This window comes from Rhipicephalus microplus, chromosome 5, assembly GCF_043290135.1.
Source record: "Rhipicephalus microplus isolate Deutch F79 chromosome 5, USDA_Rmic, whole genome shotgun sequence".
Classification (NCBI taxonomy): Eukaryota; Metazoa; Arthropoda; class Arachnida; order Ixodida; family Ixodidae; genus Rhipicephalus; species Rhipicephalus microplus.
The window spans coordinates 4,100,526-4,122,903 of NC_134704.1; the positions used below are offsets into that span (position 1 = coordinate 4,100,526).

The window sequence follows — 22,378 nt, forward strand, 5'->3', positions numbered from 1 at the left end:
TAGTCGGCCAGTGATTTCCTACGTTTCCCGAGACTGCAAGGGATTATGGAGGCCCTAATAAAAAAGCATAGTCCCATGGGAAAGACCGTTAGGAAGCCATTGCCAGCATCGGAAGTCTCCTGCATCTGGAATGCCCACAAATAAGTGAGTTGCGGAATATTCACCAGTTTTGACAGACCATTTCGAAACCATTTCGAGAGAATTGATAAAAAGGTAGAATACACACTTGAAGCGGCCACTTAGAAGCAGAAATCGAGGAAGCTGTGTGCTATAAAATTATTCTGGCAAAAGTCATAAAGCTGAATATAGGATTGAAGATTCACTAAAGGCTTGGCAAGCTCACTTGGAGAGGATAAAGCAAAGGATTGGAACAATAACTTAAGTGGAAGTGCTCTCTGTGGCACAACCATCTGGCCAATGTTTCATCGATTGTGATGTTCTCCCACAGAAGGTTAACGGCTCAACCCTACAACAGATAGAAGAATGTGTTGAAAGCAGATGTTTCCACTACAAAGAATACAACATGAAAGACCACTAACGAAGAACAATCTGAGCTTCTAGAGATCTATTCGATGGGTTCAGAGCCCTCATCAATGTTTGAGACCCATCAAGTTAACAAGAGAGTGGAAACTTGGGTGTATGTGGGCGAAGAGACTGTTACAATCGAATGTTGAGATGCTTTTGGAAATTCAGGATAGCTTGCACCAAATACCAAGGATGAGTACTCACCAAGGTTGACAATGTTCATTGTGAGGCAGTCCTCAGTTCCGTGCTTACATGGTACCGAAGGAATCAAATCGCAGCCACAGCAACAAGCCTACTACCTCTAAAGCTTATTAATGTAGCTCTTCTTGAAAACTGCAGACATCAAGAAAGAGAAAAAAGCGAATCGTGCAGGCTGCATCACTGCCAATGCCCAATGCCAAGACAGAATCACAGAAGCAAATGATGCAACCCAAGCTTGGGTGGAGGAAGAAGTCAAGCGCTCACAAGGTAAATGCAGCCAAGACGAGATAGCTAAGGAAAAGGTTCCCCAGGAAAGGCTTCCTAAGATTGTCATGTAACAGCCTTCATTGTGAATTTTTATCCCGAGGAGGACTCCTCAAAGACAGTGCAAGCTCAGCAAGGTCAACACGCTTAAAGGCACGAGCCTAGAACAAGCTTCAACAAGCTCAAGGAGATGCCCAGATGATCCCACAAGCAGTGACTTGGAACTCGTACAGACTTTTATAATCTCTGTGGGTTAGCGTTCCTTGGCGTCACATGCCATTGTGGGGGCGTGTAGGATGTTGTCAAATTTCTAGAAGGACAATACAGATTGCTCAAGTACTTTATGGAAAGCTAAGTCAATTTGTCGGGGAGGAGGCTGTTGGAAATTCTGTAGGGTGCCAACATAAAGATAGAAGAAGGGGTAGTGGGGCAAGTGCTGTTGGGGGCTCTCTGACTGTGTGAACGTACAAGTTTGGACGGCATTGCGTGCAGCATCAATAAAGACTACAGAGGTCTTTTCCAGTGACATTTGCCAGTTCAAGCGCTCGTCCTGTGTATACCTTGTTTTAGAAGCACTTTAAGTCGGGGGGGGGGGGGGGTTGACCGAAACTCGGAAACCGAACTTTTTTATTTTTTAAGATATCTTTGTGAAAGTTTCAGGGTATGTTTACTACAATAAAACTAGAAAAACTGCAAAGTTTCATGAAATCGTGTTCAGGGGTTCTAGAGTTACCGAGGTCTAGCTAAGTGGTTCAGTTATGTGCCTGAGGAAGAGCCGGAAAAAATCCCAGGACATACCAGAAGGCTGAAATCATTTGTCGTCATCCCTGTATATATATCCTAGAGCGCTAAAAAGCCGTTTTTTTTTTTCAATTTGCTCTCCAAAAAAAAATTATGCTACTTTGAATTTGATGTAGCCAGTAGGTATGACATTTTTCAAAAATTAATTGTTTATTAATAATTAGTGGTGCCAATTTTCAAGAAAAGAAGCTTCTTACACACTGAAAAGAACTATCCAGGAGCAGAATAAAAGAAATGGCACACAAATCTCATAAGAAGTTCTTGAGAAATCGCTTTCCCCAGCACCATAACTAGCTAAAAAGTTCATTTTGAGAAAACGGGCTTTGAAAGTTCATCACATGTGTTTTTTCTCAAAAAGCTCCAGCAGAGTAGCTTATAATGTCCTTGTAAACTCTTTCTTTTTTGCCTTCCCTCCATCCTCTCTAAGTGCTGTTAGAATTTTTTTTCAGACGTAGGGCATCTCTTTCAAGAGCTGGCTGCATCAGTTCAAATTTTTTTCTGCTTCCCTGGCGTAGATTCGAGTTCAGCGTGAACAACGTCTCGCGTTCGCATCGATTTATTTCTTAGTATAGGAAATGCATCTGCAGATAAAGGGTCAACGACCCATGCACGCTATTGGCCCTGATGCATACGAAGTGCTTGGTCTGGCCGTCTTAGCAACACTCAGTGTCACGCTCGACAGCAACGATTCAAAGCACGTGCTAAATCCGGCAATCTGACACACTCGATGCATTCGCGGCTCCAGGTGCACACAGTTTGTCAGATTCTGGACTGGTGGCAACTGACAGCACAGTTTCGCCGCCACAAGTATTTATGCACTGAGTGCTTGCCGCAAAAAAGCGGAACTTTGATTCTTGTAAAAGCCGCATAACGCGTTTCCGCACTCTGAACTAGCGCACCGTCTTCGGCTTCGTTGCCGCCATCACCCACAGCAACAAAGATAAAGGGCACAAAACTTGTGCGAAAAGAAAAAAAAAAAGAAGAGAAACTGATCGAAAATACAGCGCAAGGCAAAAAGCGGCTCATAAGCAAACATCTATCGAGGCGGACGGAGCAGAGAGCACTTATTGCTCTAATGAGCGAATTTAGCGGAAGGCCTCTCCTCCACCTTCTTCAAACTTCAGAAAAAGACGGACGGCATTCAATCCGACCATGACTTCCGCAGAAGAGGGCTGCACTGGTGCTTCGTCCTCCTCCTCATCATCGTCACTGGTAGCGACAGGTTCTGCATTTCTCACCTGACATATTACGTTGCCATCCGTGAGTGCACCACACACCACTGCACTTGAGTCCACATCGACATAGTCCGCAAAGCAGACGTCTTCCAAAATGTCCGCGATGGGGGCAGTGATGAGTGATGCCGTGTTCGAGCACTGGTGGCTCGTCAGCTTGCAGAGCATCCTTGCTGAAGCCACAGTGGCGAAAGCAATTTGCTATCGTAAGCGCTGTCACTTGCTCCCAAGCACGCACAAGCATGTGTAGTGCCCTTAGGAGCGTCGCTTGGTAGTTATTGCACAAAATAATTCGTTCCAACATATGACGCCAATAAAATGATTTTAAATTTCTAATTATACCTTGGTCCATGAGCTGCACTACCGCTGTCGTGTTTGCTGGAAGGAAGGCCAGCTCAATGGCCTTTGTCTCAACGTTGATTTCATGAGCCGAACAGTTGTCCACAAGAAGCAGAACTTTGCGGCCACAGCATTCAAACTTTTTGTCAAGCTTCCCCAGCCACTGCGCGAACGATTCCCCCATGATCCAGGCCTTTTTGTTGACCGAGTAGTCTGATGGGAGGGACCAGATGTTCTTGAAGTAACGAGAATTTCTCGATTTGCCTATCACGAACAGAGGTAACTTCTCGGTCCCGGTCATGTTCGCAGCAATCATCACAGTTATCCGTTCTTTACTTTTCTTCCCTCCCGTGCACTTGTCGCCTTTATACGTGATTGTTTTGGCGGGCAGCAATTTGAAAAGTAGGGCAGTTTCATCGGCATTAAATATGTCCTGCGGAGAATACTTCTTCATGTAGCCTTGAAGCACTTTGGTGCGCCAACCTTCACACATATCCATTTTGACGGCATTCATTTCACCCAACACAGCACGGAAAACGAGGTCGTAGCGCTCGCGAAAACGGTGCTATCACCCATCTGAAGCAGCGAAGTCGTTGTAGTCTAGCTGTGGGGCGAAGTCCGCTGCCTTTGCCAGTATGACTGAGCCACTCAGTGGTATGTCCTGCAAACGCATTTCCTTTATCCAAATGAGAAGCGCTTTCTCGCGGTCAGGATACTTTGCGGGCCGCAATCTCCTCCTTTTGCTCGCAACTTCTGCCTCTAAGGCGTCTTCAATAGTCCTCCTATTTTTGATGTAAGTAGATAGCGTCGTTTTCGGTATCCCATGCTTTTTCGCGATATCTTGCTTAGGCAAGAGTTCGGCGTCCACTTCCCACAGGATATCAGCTTTCTCCTGAAATGTTTTGGCACGGTATTTGCCGCGGGCACACGCCATCAAGTCGGAGCAGCAGAATCGGGACACATGGGAAGCTACTACTGGCACTACCGCAACAGACGTTAGCCGAGGCCCAACACCAACACAACGAATCGCGACAGCCGGAAGCTACTCCCAGCACCAACAACCGAGATGTACGACGCACGCCCGAGACAGACTGTACAGAAGACTGAGCGAAGCTACGACGCGCCCGATTTGCTGTGTGCTGGTCATGCCATCTGTCGTCTAACAGCGACAACTACGCAGGATTTTCAAAGGCTCCGAAATTGGCGCTTAAAAAAAAAACAAATCTTGGAGGTTACGTAGGACAGAGAGCAGGCAGCTGCAGAGAGAGAGAGATTGAGGGAGGGGGGGGGGAAGAGTAAGTAGCGCTATTTTCTGCACTCTGAACTCCGTGCCAGTTTCTCCGTTTTTCTCTCTGCTCCCTGTCAATGCCGCCTCGTAACTCAGCAGCCGTCCTATCTAGTGACTAGCCAAGCCGCCGGCGCGGTGGCGTGTAATTCGAGTTATCCGCGGCGGAACCTACTCGCGTTCGAATTAACGAACTTTCTTAATCATAGGCTTGTATGAAGCTTGGCCGTACCATAGCTTACAGTTTGAATTATCCATAAATTCGAATTATTGAAGCTCAAATTAACGAGCTTTCACTGTACATCGTAAAATTTCGTTGAAGCGAGAAGATTGAAGAAAAAGTGTTCGTTGTGGCGACAATATTTATGCATGGACTCCTATGGACTGCTGACGGTGAATCGGGAATTTTTCATTGTAGCGGAAATTTTGCTGAAGTGGTCTTCGTTGTAGCCGAGTTTGACTGTATAGCGTTCAGCACCACAAAGGAAAAAAAATACCCAGAAGGGAGCATGCCCAGCGTTCAGAAGTCTATTACATCAGATGCCATTTCCTCGTGCTTCAAGCTTTTGATAGATTCCCAGCATGCCTCAGTTCCATTTTTTTATGGTTGGGCTTCAAGACTGCCACGGGAAGCCGCCTCTTGTTTCTATTTTTCTCTCCATGTTTAGCATAATGTGCGACAATAGCATCCTGGTATCTAGTACACTGGACATAAATCTAATTTCGCATTGCCAGCACACTTCGGATGTCAAAAGCAATTTCTTTTGTAACAATGTTTAAAGAAGACATACGGCAACTCCCACAATCTAAATAATTTGAATTGTGCAAAGATAGCTCCTAAAAAAATTTTGTATACTTGCCAACATTGCGCGTGCACGTTTCCACGTGGATGACATCATTACTGTGAAGTGCCTTCATACGAAAATGGGGCTGAAGCAGGAACTACATTTAAAAATATCATACTCGGCTCTTATGGTGAATTCCATTAAGAGAACAGGAGTAGAGGCGCAGGGCACTGAGGAGTGGGGGGCAGAGCACCGTCGGCAGAGCCACTCAACCTACCACTGGAATGAGCCGCGCTCCGGGAGGGCGGGTGAGAAGGTGACGAGTAGGCATTACTAGGGAGACCATGCAACTGAAACATTCCAAGCCCCGGCATACTTTTTATGGGGCAGCAGTAGAATACGAGTGAAATCGGTCAGCCACATATTCATCATTATCTTAATACCTGGTATACTTGTGCAATGACTCATTCAGCAAATGTCAACCTCTGATCGTAGGCATCCGTACAAAACAGTGGTGTCAAACTACATATGGTTTCTATCATTGTCTCGCCGCGCACTTACCGGTTGAAAAAAATTTAGAGGCTGTGACGTTCAAGGACCACGTGACTCGTCGTGCTATGCCTACTCTGCTTTTCAGGCGAGAGCACTGCAAACCGCTCCTGGCTGCTGTCGGCACAGCAAAAGCACTCTCGCTCTACCAATGAATGACAGTGCTCCTGCACCTGTTCGACCACTGAAACACGCCGGCTCTGAAGAGAGCACTTTTCAGTGCTCCTGCTCTCCCAATAGAATTCGCCATTACACAAGCTACCCGAGTGGTTTCGGTTCCACTTGTAGTTATGCCTTTTCTACGTCGCATTTTTTGCCATGTCCAACACACTGGTCGCTGGGTCGGAAAGGGATATAGTATGTTAGCGCATGTACAGTTTTAATTTTGGTTTAACGAAACATAAAGCTGCAAAGTACAGTAAAAAAAGTTGCAAACAAAAGTTTCGTTGTGAGGCGTCTTTTAAAAAAATCAAGTAGTGAGCCCTTCACAAGGCTCTAATAAAGAGAAAAATGTCTTGTTTAGATAACTTACAAGATAGCAGGTCATCTTCCGGCTGGCCAGTCTTGGAAAAGTTACATTTTTTTATTGCGATAGCAGTTATATGGACACTCTCGGCTAGATTGTTTCACCAGCGTCGACGTCAAAGTTGGCGTCGCCGCCACTCACAGTATATGTATACGTATCTATATATATGAAAGCGCAAGAAAGAAAAATAATTCAGAAAAAGACTGCGGCGATCGGAGTCGAATGTAAGACCTCTGAAGTGTGGGTGCGAGCCGTTAACCACTGAGAGTCGAAGGAGCACTTGCTCGAATGTTCAAATGGCATGTTATTTATATCTACCACTTAACGCTGGTGACAGGCATCTCGGGGGGAATTAACTATCGTGTTTTAAGCATTACCAGCAAATGGCGCAGTGAGCGTTCACTGCCACAGCGCCACGACACTGCGGAGCGCGCTCTCATCTCTCACGCGTACATTGTCCCATGGAGATGAGGGGTTGGACACTCACTCGCGAGCCCTTATCTCTCGATGGGGAGGACTGTACATCTTGGCTGGCCCTGGGCTTTAACCGGAACGATTCTGTTGTAGTTACCGGGCGCACAAGGGTCACTGAGTAGTTGCATTCTCCGTTTGTGAAAAGCGCGTGCTTTTCAGACACAGTGAAGTAACAACCGAGACGCTTATTCTTGATCATCTGTACCTGTGAGTACGTTTCGTGCATCATTTGTGCATGAGAAAAGTGGGGCACGTTTTGAACTGCTTGCCATGCTGCGCTTGACCTTCCAATTTGTTGCTATTGTGTTCGCTGTTTCACCTTTGCGGCAAAGCTGTGACTTTTTTGTCTTTTACACACAAATTCACAACAAGTATTGCACATTAGTAGATCATATTGTTACGGGGGAGAATAACTTTACTGGACAAAATACAGAATGAACTCGGAGCACACAAGATGGCATCCAGCTTGCTCGTAGAGACAGATCATGTCGTCTTTTTTTTTTTTGTCCCCTTCGTCGATCTTGTCCGCCCGTTACATGATTTTCTCCGTGGCTGGAGCACCGACCCAGTGCTAATTAGGAGGCACTAGATTAATATGGCTTGAGTTGCATAACATGTATTATGTCAGTGGGAGGGTGAATGATGGCTGGGTCTGTAGGGGTGATTTCGTAAGTGACATCAGTTACTAGGTGTAAGATGTGGTAGAAACCTGAGTAGCGGGGGTAACTTCTCCGAAAGTCCAAGGCGGCGCGAGGGGGACCAAAGCAGTACGAGATAGCGCAGGGTCACTGCCAGCAACAGAAGAAAAAGAGGGAACCCAGCGGTGTTGTGTCTAGAAGAATTATACGCGAATATTACAAACAGTAATGTAGTGTCCCAGTCGCGGAGATCGGTGAAGACATACATGGAGAGCATGCCTGTGAAAGTGTGATTGAGGCGCTCCGTTAGAACATTTGTTTGTGGATGGCAAGCAGTTGAAAGCTTGTGTTTAGTTGCGCAGGAGCGGAGGAGGTCATCAACCACTTTGGAAAAGAAGCGGCTGCCTCGGTCGGTAAGGAGTTGTCGAGGGGTGCCGTTGTGTAGGGTGACGTCCGCCAAAAGGAAATCGGCCACATCAGTTGCACAGCTGGTTGGAAGGGCCCGTGTGATCGCGTATCGGGTAGTATAATCGATTGCTACTGCAATCTACAGATTACCTGCCGCTGACGTAGGAAAAGGGCCAAGCAGGTACACGACAACACAGTAGAATGAGTCTCGTGGTATGTCCAGTGGCTGAAGACGTCCTGCAGGAGGGGCATTTGGTTTTTTCCGTCATTGACAAGGTTTGGAGGCTGCAACCTAATTGCAGAAATCGCAGTACAAGCCAGGCAAGAAGCGCCGGCGAACTCTGTCGTAGGTCTGTGACACGCTGAGGTGACAGGTTATCGGTGCATTATGAACCTGGGCAAAAACAGTCGGACGCAATTAAAGGGGAACGACGAGTAGTCTTTCTGGGCCGTCAGGACGCATATTGCAAAACGGTACAATACACCATCATGTAACTAAAACATTCGAAGGGAGGGGCCAGGCGTCACCGATGTTACCCTTGGGATAATACCGTCCAAGAAAGTATCCCATTGCTGTTCGATTCCAATGTCATGAAACACTGATAGAGAGAGAATGTCGGCACGAAGGCTGGTTGTAGAGGGGTCACTGTCTGGAGGGTCAACAGGATATCGTGTCAAACAGTACGCATCTTGATGCAAGTGGCGGTCTTGTACAGGACGGTGTAGTCAAATTCTTGAAGGCGCAGTGCCCAACAGCCAAGACGGCCTGAAGGGTCTTTCAGGGACCAAAGCCAGAACAAGGCGTGGTCATCAGTGATGACTGTGAATGGCCGACCGTACAACTAGGCACGAAATTTCCCGACTTCCCAAACAAGTGCCAAACATTCGTGTTCAGTTATTCAATATTTTCTCTCAGCAGGCGAAAAAAGGCAGCTGGCATAGGCAACAACACGGTCGCATCCTTGTTGTTTTTGGGCCAGGACTGCACCGATGCCATAGCCACTTGCGTCTGTACGAACTTTTGTTGGAGCTGAGACGTCAAAGTGAGCGAGGATAGGAGGAAAAGTAAGCAGCCACACTAGATTTAGGAACACATCTGCTTGCTCAGGGACCCAGAAGAAGTCAGCGTCTTTTTTGAGGAGTTGAATGAGAAGGCGTGCGACGTCGGCAAAGTTTTTAACAAAGCGGCAGAAGTAAGAACATAGGCCAACGAAACTGCAAACGTGTTGGGTACAGATTGGTACAGGGAAATCTTTTATTGCCGGTGTTTTATCTTAATCAGGGCGAATCCCTACAGAATCAACGAGATGTCCGAGCACGGAAATTTCACGACGGCTGAAGTACCACTTTGCCAAATTGAGCTGCATTCCCGTCGTACAAGAGACAGATAATATTTTCGATAGCCTTTCAAGGTGCGTCAAAAAATAAGGGGAAAAAAATGATGACGTCGTCTAGGTAGTACAGGCAGATGGGCCACTTCAAGCCGTGTAGCAGGGCGTCCATCATACCTTCGAACGGGGTGGGCGCATTGCATAAAGCAAATGGCATCACTTTAAACTGGTAAAGGCCATCGGTAATGATAAATGCCGTCTTCTCACGGTTCATGTCATCATCGGCTATTTGCCAGTACCGGGAGCCAAGGTCGATGGAGGAAAAATATTTTGCGCCGTGAAGGCAATCCAGGGCATCGTCTATACGTGGCAAAGGATAGATGTCTTTCTCTGTGATCTTGTTTAAATGCCGGTTATCGAAGCAAAATCTCCAGCTATTGTCCTTCTTGACAAGTACAACACAGGTGCCCATGGACTGCACGAAGCCTCGATTACATTCCGAGACAGCATTTTGTCGACCTCCTGTTGGATGATGTGCTGCTCAGCATGGGAAACGTGGTAGGGTCACTGATGGATGGGACTCTTATCGCCTGTATCAATCCGATGCTTAACAACAGACGTTTGGCCAAGGAAGCGGACGCCAAGGTCGAAGATGCCCCAAAAAGATGCAAGGAGGGAACGCAAATGTGGGGATCTAAGGCATGCCCGCGACCATTTCGCGGGCATTCCGCCGTACGGCCGCTCCGTTTCTCACCCGCTTCGTGGCGTGCTGCTTGCCTGGCCCGTGGAAAGGGTTAGCTCGTTTGCGCACTCACCCTTTTTTCCGCTCAACGGCTCCACTGCCGTTTCGCTCGCGTTGCTCGCTTGCGCAAAGGTACCGCTAGCGGTATTGCACCGGGATCCAGGCTCTCAGTAGACACTGGGGCACGAGATAGCGCGTCAGCTACCACGTTAGTGCTCCCCTTCTGTTACTGCACTGAAGAATCATAGTGCTGTGTTAGGAGAGCCCAGCGCGCTAGACTGCCTGCACGCTCACGGTGCCGCATCAGCCAGCTAAGCGTGCTGTGATCTGCTTGCACCACAAATTTCATCCCTTCGAGGTAGACATCAAACTTCCGCAGTGCAAACAGGATGGCGAGACACTCCCTTTCGGTCCTAGAATAATTCTTTTCTGTGGGCATCAACAAGTGGCTGGCAAAGACCAACGGCTGCAGCACACCATCGTAGTTTTGTAGGAGAACTGCTCGTAATCCCAGATCGCTTGCGTCAGTCTGGACAACAAACGATTTGGTCAGGTCGGGGAGCTTGAGCTGCGCTATCTCCGCCATGGCGCTTGACAGATGGCAAAACGCCTCTTGCTGCTCAGTTCCCCATCGCCACTCAGCTGACCTACCGAAGAGCTTGGTCAAGGGCGCCTGCACTCGGGCACAGAATAGAATGAACGACCAGTAAAAATTGGACATTCCGAGAAAGCGGCACAAGTTGCGTACGCCCTTGGGTTCGGGGAAATCGAGTATTGCTCGAAGTTTTTCCCAGTCTGGCTCAATGGAGCCTTCGTCCAGCCTGAAGCCAAGTAACTGAACTCTGGTTTGCGCTAGTTAGACCTTTGCAGGATTTAACATCATCCCGGCGGCTCTCTTTTTCTTGAGCACATCTGCAATGTGGGCCAAGTGTTCTTCGAAGGTTCGTGAATAAATCACGATGTAGCACATGCAGTAAGACCACTTTGCTTCCCCAAGGACACGGTCCATGAGTCTCTGAAAAGTTGCAGGAGCATTGCAAAGACCAAAAGGCTTACGAGTGAACTCAAATAACCCTCTGTGGGACGTGAACGCGGTCTTGCACCGGTAGGCAACCTTTGGAGGCATCTATTGTTGTAAAGTACCACGCAGTGCCGAGGTTTCCTACGATGGAGCTAATCGTGGGGAGCGGATAGGCATCCTTACGAGTGGACGGCGGTAGTCTATGCACAGGCGATGACTGCCATCTTTCTTAGGCACCAACACGATTGAAAACGCCCAGGTGCTGGACGAACGGCAAACAATGCCAGCTGAGAGCATCTCGTCCAGCAAACCATCAATTACCTGCCTCTTGGCCTGGCTGACGGGCCTGGGGTTACACTTAAATGGAAGCACGTCGCCAGTTTCGATCGAATGGCTCACCGAATTGGTACAGCCTGGTTGATCGGTGAAGAGCTCATCGTATTCGCGTAACAATGCGGACAAACGAGTCTTCTGTGTATTATCCAATTGAGTCGCACAGGCAATCAAAAGATGCGGAGCCTCTTCGTGTCATGCCGCTCAATCCCGATGGGGATTTTGAGCAGACAAGTGCATAGCCCAGGGGATTGCCCCCGAACTTTGTACGTGACATGGTTTCGGTGCCTCTACTGCACAGGCAACAGAAAACTCCAGTGGGCTGATGAACGGCTTTAGCTCGGAGAAAGGTCTATCGCGATAGCCTCCATTCGCAATGTCCACTACGATACCAGTTTTTAGGAGATAGTCCCGACAGAGAATCACAGGAACACTGAACCCTGGCAAATAAACGAAACGCGCGCGTCTCCTTCAGCCTCCCCATCTGACAATCAACCTCGCGGCGCCCGCCGACTGGGCCATGCCTTTCGCGAGGGTGAATGTCGTTCGGCTGTTCTGCAAGCGCACCGAGTGCTTCTGCAAGTGGGACTACACCTGTTCGCCAAACAATCAAGCGCTTGCGCCCGTGTCCAGCAACGCCAAGAATTTGCGACCAGCAATGGTGACCGAAATAAACAGTGTGTGCGCACCAGCAAGACTGCTTGCCCGGTACGCAGAGGTGAGAAGCAAGGGGAATGAACGGCCCGCGCTTCCGTTTCCCTGCCTCACAGGAGGCACAAAGGCGGAGCACTCCCTCGCTATGTGCCCTCGTTGACGGCAGCGGAAGCAGCGCACTCACATCGCGGTCCCTATCCCGAGACGGAGCAGCTTTGAGCTGCAGAGGTTGATTCGCCGCGTGATCAAAGGAACCGCTCTCATGACCGTCACTACCAGTGAGCTTCATTGATTTACACGTCCCGAACGGCTCCCAACGGCCCCGGACGCCGGCGCCGCGTTTGTTTTTCTCGGGGACCAACTGGAAGCTCCGCCCACTGGTTTGGGATCACTCACACGCATGTTCGTTTTTCACGTGCCTGGCAGCCTGCGGGCGGCCCGGGACCACCCGAACAATTTCTTACCGGCAGCTGGCAGACGACAGCGCAGTGCGCATGCAGTGCGGCCATCTTAAGTTACGACACGGGAAATTTTCAGTGCGCCACTCTCTCTTTGCTTTTCTGTCCGCTTCTCGCATGTTTCTGGATTTCGCATTGTTAGCGCACCCAGTTCTTGTCATCGGTGTTCTGAGCCACGTCGAGCATGTGCGTATTCCCGAAGGTCGGGCAAACACGCGTAATACTCGCTAAGAAAAACAGCGGTGGAACGACCGCGCCGGTCTACGATGCGCACGCGCTGGAGTAGTTCACTTACAGTAAGTTGCATCACAACAGATATAGGTATAATTCACTACCTAACTGCTGTTTAGGTTGCAATTGAGTCAGCACTGTGGCCCTTGTTTTAGCTATGGAGGGAGCAGACGGCATAGCCAGGCATAGCAGACGCCACAGCGGATGAAGCGCGCAGATGGCCCGAGGCCGCTCGGGCTGGCTCGGGTCTTTTAGATCTTGTGCATGTGACTTAGCCACCTGTAGGCCGAGGCGTCCGCGGGCCATCTGCGAGTGATCCAGGACTTAGTAAATCGATGAAGCTCAGTGATGCGCTGGGTCGAATTTCGGCCCTGCTCGCAGGCGTCGAGTTGCGATGCAGCACAGGCTGTGTGCCTCCCGTACGTGTAGGGATGTAAAGCCCGATCGCTTATCTCCGACATGCGCCCACCTGTAGCGGTAGCCGCAAAGGCAGCTCCGGTGGGCTGTTGCCGCGTGGGAAGGGTCATGGCCCCTCCCCACGCGCAGCGCGGTTGAAGGGCCTCGCTGGCTGGCGATGGCAGGCGATAGGCACGCACGGCGAGAATGTCGCCTTGAATGCGTTTTGCCTCGACGGCCAACTCCTCCAAATCACGGAAGCGAGTGCCGCGCAGGTACGCTGAAAAAGTCGGGTGTGCCTACCTGATCACCTGTTCGACGCACTCCTCGTTCGAGGCTCTGGGCTCAGCGATAGACAAAAAGGTCTTCCATTGTGCGTACGTACTCCTGAAGCGACTCATCAGGAGCTTGTGTGCGGAGCTCGAGCTCGCGCCGCATCCTACTGACGTAGTCAGCAGGTAATAATTAGCGCAGGAAGGCCGTGCGGAACTCATCAAGGGTTGCTGCACGGTGGCCGGAAAGCCAATGCCACCTGGCCGCCGTGTCAGTCATTGCAGTCGGAACGACGCATTTGAGCACTTCTTGGTCGTCTAGACCCATGGGTCTCTGGTAACGTGTGAGGGAGTCCAGGTAATCTCTTGCACTTTGCAGACCATCGTTGCGGCTGTAGGTTTGAACGGCCAGCATGACAGCAGGATGAGGCCATTTTGGAACGGCCGAAAGCGTTTGGGATGCCCCCGGGAGTGCCTAAATTATTTGGGCGGCATTTTGCAGCAGCGTTTGTTCGCCAGCTTTAAAGGAAACTGTCCGTGCATTAGCAGCATGGGCGAGCAATAGGGAACTGTGTCCGAGCTCGATAAGCGGCGCGGTTTCAAAATGGATACCGGCCGTCGCAACACTGGGGAGCGCCTGTTGTTCACAGCTGCCTCTTGGGGCAGCTTCACGTGAAATTGCTAGACCACTTGCGGCTAGCGGTACAGACAAGTGCTCGAAATGAGCCCGGCTGCTAAGTTGCGTAGCTAGCCGGCAAAAATCGGCGATGGCTGAGGCCGCGTTGCTGATCTGCACCCCGGAAATTCCACTGAGAGCCGTTTCGGAGCACTGTGACAAGGAACTGCCATGCATTCCAAAGGGAGCTTTAGCAGTTCAACTTGCCCGTGTGCACTGTTCGAGTTGGGCTATCGCCCTGGTCCCAAAACACGCTACCTCTCCAGTGGGAGCTGTTACGTAGCACCTCAAGTCATCCCGACTGGCGCTTGTGACAAGTGAGGGTGCGCAATTGTGATGCTCGTGAGGGGCACTGGCCCCTTTCTCGAGTAATGCGGTATCTGCTAAAAGCGTCAGCGGACAAAACTTACTCAGAGCAGACAAAACACGGGTAAACACAGCGAGCCTGATTCACAAAGGTGGGCTGACTCGGCTAAGACTAATCAAAGGCTTAATAAGCCTTTGATACCACGTTGGGTGCCAGTGTGGTGACCTCGCTACTCACCGTAGCGGATGATCACCGCGAGTTCAGGCTTAGCGAGCCACAGGGTCGTGACTCTGTCTCCTACTCTTGTGTAGCGCAACGCTCCGCAAGTGCTCAACTATCAAGGCGTTTAGCACGGCGCAGCAAAACAGAAAGTGTTCGAATAGCAGAAATACACCAACACTTTATTACCTTTGGCGGCACCTTGAGCAACAGTACAACGTCCGCTCCTGGGACGCGGAAAGCGAAGGCTCCCGCACGCGGACGTTCATGATAAGGGGAAGCCGCGAGCACGTCGCAGCTGGCAATGACAAGCATGAACACGCAGGTCAGGAAAAGGTCCCTCGCAGCTATGCTGCGCACTCTCACGATGGCCACTGGGCCTGGTCGCGAGAGCTAGGGCAAACCTCGAACAGTATGCCTACGGCAAGTGCAGCTTGGTGTGGTGTGACCACTTCAAGCACTAGGCGCCGCTTTTGGCATAGCGTACGGTACTGAAGCTAGCACTCAAGTAAACACGCCTGCCGGGATGCCAAGGCCCCCAGCCAGGCTACAGTCCGGAGGAGTAGACGAAGTTTTCTCTGCACTCGGGATGCTGTCACAACTTTGAGTGCAAATATAGTACTCTGGTGCCGGATTGATTTCAGCGAGAGATATACTACAAGGGAGGACTTGTGTACATAGGCTGAAATTCACTAGTTGTAGGTAGGATGCGTTGGCCGTTATAGTGACGACAATGTGATGAAATGCAGCGTTGTGCGAAAGCGGGACGTCAACATTGGGGGACACATTACAAACACCGTTTGGGACAGGTGGAACAGGGGAGACACCTATGTAAGCAACTGTTCATTGTGTGCGATGCAGGTGTTTTGTGGAACAGAGCTGATTTGAAGGGTAACTTGGGGGATCAACAACAGTAGGTAGAGTGAGTTGCACTATACCGGCAGAACAGTCTATCAAGGTTGAATGTTCAGAGAAAAATTCATGGTCCAAAATAACGTCGTGAGGGCAATGTTCTAAATTATGAAATAGAACTGATGTGTGATATCCGGCGACTGTTTTACCATTGGCAGTTCAGACCGCAGGAGTTCGGCCAGGAGTTAGGACTTTCTTCAGCCATGCTCTAAGGTCAACGTTCATGATGAACACGTGCGCGCCAGTCTCATTGAGGGCCGTAGTTGGTACACCGTTGACGTCAACATCGATAAGGTTTTGATGTGCGGGCAGGGTCAGTAGAGGATTCTGGCATCGGGTTGGTATTGCAGCATCAGCTCCAAGAGCTACTCCAGTCAGTTTTCCAGAGGTGAGCGCCAGAAGGAGCTTGGGGGCTGCGATCGATGAGATGGGGGCGAGCGGGAGGAACGACACTGCGGCGAAGGGGAGCGGCTGGATCGAGGGCGCGAGAAATTGAGTGACGCCACGGACCAGAGTGTAGTGACACGTATCCCGAACGAGTACGGCCACTAGCGTGGGTCCAGTCTTAGTGAGCCGCAGGGCACGCGTTAACCGTCGCCGTGGCGAGAACACGATAGTGCTCAAAGTCGCAACGCTTTATTGTCTGTGGCAACACCAAACGCAGTACAGCCCGTTGCAAAGGCGCAGCGGGAAAGAAAATAGGCTTATCCACGCCACGGGCATAAAAGTACTACGTAGGGTGTGACGAGCACGTGTCCGTGGTAAAGGTGATCTATAGAGACACCGGGACCAAAGCCTGGTTGCTCGAGCGAGGGCTAAGGCGCTCGCGTTGGCTTCGGAAGGAGACAGGTCGGCGTAGCGTGGCCGCGCACTAGGACACCGTACCACCTTTTGGCTGAGCATACGCAGAGGGGCAACAAAAGGTGAGCGTTCGCCTCGGGTGCGAGGCGCCGTCAGCGAAGTCCGACAAGCCACAAGCGACGGGAGTCAAGCAACGAAAAAGATTGCGTGGCTCACTTTCGGCTGTCCCGGAGAGTATCTTCCCGCTCCCGACGCAGCGCGCGAGAACCTCTCGGGAGACTCTGCGCACGGCGCCACAGTTAACATTCGCTACCGGGTGAGCGTATAAACGTCACTCCGCTCACCCAGCGCGGCAGACAGCAGAGGAGCGTAGAAATGTCGGGACATGAGAATGGCACAAAAGGTGGCAAAGCCCGCGCAACGGCAGTGGGCTAGCCTCAATTCCCACAAGTTGAACCAAGCACGGCAGTGGCGTGAAATGTGGCCTATATGACCACAATTGAAGCATATCGACCTGTCGTCCCGGTACACCATTCCGCCGGGCCACGATAATGTGGGGTTGCAGCAAAACGTCGGATGGACACAATAGTCGCAGGTGGATTTGGTGGGGTGCAGTCCGGACGATCAAAGGAGCAGATGTTCAAGCCGGCGCTGGCCGATTCTTGCCTCACGACAGTCTGAATGAGGGAGACGGTGGCAAAATAGCTGTCGGAGTTAGGGGAGGGTGACGTGAGTGGAGCCGCGGCTTCTATTTCTCTACGGACAATACGGACGTCACCAGGACTTTCTGAAGAAGGCAGAGGAGGGTCTTAGCATGTGGACGTTGCAGCCGTGTTTGGAAGGCGGGCAAACTGGTGGAGAACACGGCGGCTCTTGGCTTTTTCAAAGTGCCGGCATTCAGAAATAATGTCCTGGACCATAGGTGAATTCTTCAACACAAGAAAGTGAAAGGCGTCATCTGCTATGCCCTTAATAACATGGCCAACCTTATCAGCTTCAGACATCTACGAGTCCACCTTGCGGCACAAAGCGAGCACATTCTGAATGTACGTGAGGTAGGATTCGGCGCACGTCTGAATGCGGCGTGAGAGCTCATTTTGGGCGATGCCTTGACTTCCCTCAGGCCTGCCGAATGGCTCCCGAAGCTTGTGCTTGCATAACTTCCAGCTGGTCAGCTCTTCTTCGTGCGTTTCATACCAGACCTTTGCAGTGCCTCTAAGATAAAAAATCACGTTCGCCACCATGAGCGTTGGGTTTTATCGCATACGTACACCTACTCGCTCGTATGGCTTCAGCCAGGTTTCTACGTCAACATCATTGGTGCCAGAAAAGGTACGTGGATCTCTCGGGGGCTCTGAAGTGAGGGTTAACGGGCCAGTTAGAGAAAGCACAGAAGTGGTTGGAGAAGGCACGGTAGTCTGAAAAGGGTCGGCATTGTTTGTTGACTCCAGTCGCCATGGGCAAGGCCACTAGGTACCCGCTGCGAAGCTGTCTTGCTTGAAGTGAGTATCCCGCACCTTCTACTAATGATATTATAGGGAGAATAACTTTACTGGACAAAATACAGAATGAACTCTGGGCGGACAAGATTGCGTCCAGCTCGCTCATAGAGACAGGCCACATCGTCTTTTTCCTTGTCCTCTTTGTCGTTCTCGTCCGCCTGTTACAATATAGTGTACTAAATGAGTCTATGTAGCAGTGCTTTAACATTTTAGTAAGTAAAAACGGGCAAGACATTTGAGCTTTGCCTTTAAAATGAGAACACGTAATCAAGCCTCATGTGCATAGCATCATTTCTCGGTTGGCACTGTGCCACTAGAAAACGTAAATCTTGTGTGAAATATTGACCGTTTATTAGGCAAGGCCTACTGCTAGGACAGTTGCACCACTGTGCATCCACAAGGCAAGACATGCAGCTGCACACTTGCTTGATAACAATGAATAAATACGACCATGCACTTTGTAATTGGTGGGCCTTTGAACTAATCATTCGTTCACACTTTTTGATGCCAAGTGTGATTCCTCACTTCTACAGAGGCTCCTCACACTACATAAATTTTAGCAAAACTAGCTCTAGTATCAAGCAGTTTCGTGTCAGTTACCACGTTCGTCAGATCAAAAATTTGTCAACTTGAGGTGTCACTGGATCCGGTGTTTCGACAAGTGAAGTTGACTTCTTCAAGGGTGCAAGTCCGCTAGTCGAAACACTGGATCCAGTGACACCTCAAGTTCACAAATATTTCAGCTCTTCAAGCTTCCATCTTCCCCTCTGCCTTTCTTTTTAACATTCATCAAACATGGTGCCACTAAAGCTTGCAAAACACATAATTGACTATTTTCTCAGACGTCAATGTTTGGCTAAGTCTACTTGCCATGCTGAACCCATCCCTTCAAGCTCTTTTATCCGCAACCACTGCACAATGTAGCCCTATGCGACTGCTGGAGGAAGACAGAAAAAAAAAGAGTGCACGATACAGCGTACCAGTACGTGCCATCTAGTAAAGGGGTTAAGCTATGCTTTGGGAAAGGCATTACCTTTAGAAAGAACCGCGAGAAACCTTGCAGGCACAAGGCACATCTGTTCCCACTGGCATGGTCTCTTGTGCAGTGCTTTTTGCTTGCTGGTGAAATGCCCGGCTTTTAGGGGTGAAGCTCCTTAGGGCGTGGGCTGTGCGTCCCCTGTATGTAGCCACCTCTAGTTTAGTTCTTGCAGTGTTCACTAGATGGCGGTACCGTCCCCTGTATGTAGCCACCTCTAGTTTAGTTCTTGCAGTGTTCACTAGATGGCGGTACCGTCTCCTGTATGTAGCCACCTCTCGTTTAGTTCTTGTAGTGTTTACTAGATGGTGGTACTTGTAGCTGATGATGAAAAGATGCAAGATGTTATAAACTAGAAAGCGGTACTTGTAGTTGATGAAAGACGCGAGATCTTATAAAATAGGAATGATGTCACATATGGCGCGTGTCATTGGTTGAAGGCAATCGTTCGATTTAGTGCGGCGACGTTTGCTAGGGGGAGCGATGTAATAAAATCGAGTGGGCAAAATGTACAGAGGATTCACGGTTTACCAGGTTTACCTCCGGAGCTTCACCCACTCATCATCATTCACTTCGTGGATATGGCGGCACTTTTTTTTTGTTTTTTCAGGTTGGCCTGTACAACTTCAAGCCTGCTGTGCGGCCTGTGCCTCTTGAGGTTCATGTGTCGGGCTTCCCAGGGAAGCACTACTGTCCCCGCATGGCCCTCATGAACAAGCCTACATACAGGGGTGAGCTTGATCACTGAATACAGTCGAGCCCGCATATAACAGACCCGCAACAATTGATACCCGCGTCACCGTAAAAATACAAATTATTTCAGTGGCACAAAATCGCTCTTACAAAGAACGTCTGTGAGCCCTGCCTACTGGTTACAGCAAATTGAGTTTCACTGGGACCACTTACAGCCACCGATAATTCATTGGCGACGCTTGAGCTAAATGCTGAACCTGCCTCCACAGCTGTCTTTGTGTCTTTCTGCTCACATGTGTGTGCGTTTTTTTTAAGACAATAGTCTTTCTTGGGGACCTTCGACACAAAAATTTTAGTCTGTCTGTCTGTTCATTTGTCTGTTTGTTCACCTTTAACAGTACCCTAAACGGCATCAAGGTGGCCAAACGATACTCCAAACGGCCGACCCCATCCCCAGCGCCCACCAATGTTGCTCAAGGTTCAGCGTTCATATTTGTGCGATTGTCGATTAAAAAGCAATCATTGCACATATTCGAGGCACCATAGTAACACGTCAATATTATGTATGTGTATTTTTTACTAGAAAAGGCATGGATAAGTAATTTGAAGAGGTGAAGCGGATCTTTGAGACCGATAATCGCTAAAAAATAAAATTTTTTTGAAAATGGTAGATTTGGATTCTCCCACTATCGCTACATAATCTCGCTAATTTTCACGCGTCCTAGATTGGTAATTTAGCCATGAGAGTAGTTTATGCAAGGTTAGTGAGCTGAATTTTCGGTAATAGACGCGTGAAAAACGGGCCTTTTCAGCGCCGCAGTGTTGCCGTACTACGCTTATTGCTACAGCAACCGTCTTGGTCGCATTCGAAAGAGCCGCCCTTTTTCTTTCATATCCTTCCGCGTTTGTTTTCGTCCACTCAGTATGCACGCCGTGAATAAAAAAAAAAAAAAGCTCTGTCGCGTGAGCCTATTGGTGTGGTGAGCACACGTGACTAAATCGCGGCTTCCGATTCGCCGGGCTTCCCGAGCTGTCTGCTGCGTGCAGCAGCCGAGCACACGTGAAGCGGCGAGTGTATGTCGCTTTTTACTCGTCAGCTTTCTAAACTCGCGTGAGCTAGCGAGAAATTAAAGCAAGCATCTCTGCATAGTCTCTACGTTCGACAGTACATATACTGGTACGGCGCTGAACGAGCTCGACAAAGCCGCCAGGACAGTGCGGTAGGCTTACACTCTCGGCCGCGTTTTCCTGAGCTGTCTGCTGCGTGTGGCAGTAGAGCGCACGTGAAGCGGCGGGTGTATCTCACTCATATGTCATTGTTCTCATTGGCTTTCTGAACCCGCGCGAGCTAGCAAGAAATTGGAGCAAGCATTTCTCAAGTCTGCACATTCAGGCATGCCGCCGAACCAGCCCGACGAAGCGCGGCGCAGCCACCGGGCCAGTGCGTTAAGCCTACGCTCTCAGCCACGTGTTGAACCTGGCTTGAACCTTTCATTATGCCAAAGCCGTATCGCAAGTTCCGCACCGATCACAAGCCCGGAAAAAAGCGCAAGAAACCTTGGCAAAAAGAGATAGTGGTGTGGGTATATCCGACGCACACTTAATACAGGACGGCGCGGCAACGAAACACGATCTGTTGGATGATACGCCGACATCTCCGCCTGTTTCCCCGGCTGCCTCGAATGACGTCGGCGATTGAGGAACCTTTTTGAGGAGCACGGATCGTGCACAACAGTAGAAAGTGAGTGCTGATAAGATCAGCAGCTTATCGGCAACTTCAATGAGCGAGCGCAAGCTGCGAACGCTCGCGACAGCGCGCGAGGACTCGGACCCGTCGGTGGCTACGTACGGGATCGTCGACTTATCCGCGATAAGCAAGCTTCTTCAAAGAACAGCCAAATGCTGGACATGCAGCGGTACCATTTTTATTGAAAAAAGTGAGCGTGAATATAAACTTGTGATGAAGCTGATTTGAGAGTGCCGCAACTGTGGACTTGTTGACAATGAGTGGAGCTCTGGGAGGGTACTCAGTCAGGCTAAATGCACTGCATTTGAAGTCAATATTTGTGCGTCTCGTGCCGTGCAAAGCACGGGGAATGGCCAGGCAGCTTTAAACGAATTTCTCACAGAGGACTTCACTACAAAAGCTATCAGAGCCATCTGAAAAATAAACTGAATCCTGCGGCAACAAGAGCTACAGACAAAGTCCTCTCTGATTGCGCCATGTAAGTTAAAACATTATACCAAGATCTGTGCTTTGACAAGCCAGGTAATGTGGCCATCTGTTATGATGGCACATGGATGGCCAGAGGCCACCTGTCGCACATTGTTGTGGGTGTTGTTATAGAGCCGTTTTCTGGCCATATATTAGACTATGTTGTCCTGTCAAATTTTTGTGCCAGCTGCAAGCGTGCACCACCAAAAGAGCACCCAAGTTACTTGGCTTGGAAGTCATCGCACATCTGCCAGAAAAATACACAGTGCAAATCAGGGAACATGGAAGTGGGGGCAGCAGTCACTCTCTTTGAGCGCTCAATTTCCGGTCACGGCTTGCGGTACACAGTGAGAATATGATGGGGACAGTAGATCATTTCGTGCTGTTGAAGACTCGACAGTTATGGTTTCATACAGGTTCAAAAAGAGGACTGTATAAACCATGTCCAAAAACGAATGGGTACTGCACTACGCAATCTTGTTCAAAAGCGTAAAGGTTCTGGTGAAACACCAAGTGGAAGAGGCCGCTTGACAGGTGATGTCCTAGAAAAAT

The 22,378-nt window shown here is 49.6% G+C and overlaps 1 protein-coding gene across 1 annotated transcript in view; it reads left to right on the plus strand.

Moving 5' to 3' along the window:
* LOC119175108 (activating signal cointegrator 1 complex subunit obelus) overlaps window positions 1–22,378 on the plus strand; it is a 526,436-nt gene that overhangs the window by 342,603 nt on the left and 161,455 nt on the right. The window contains exon 25 of the mRNA XM_037426343.2: window positions 19,529–19,649. Within this exon, the coding sequence (XP_037282240.2) occupies window positions 19,529–19,649 (121 nt within the window). The remainder of the gene's footprint in view (window positions 1–19,528; window positions 19,650–22,378) is intronic.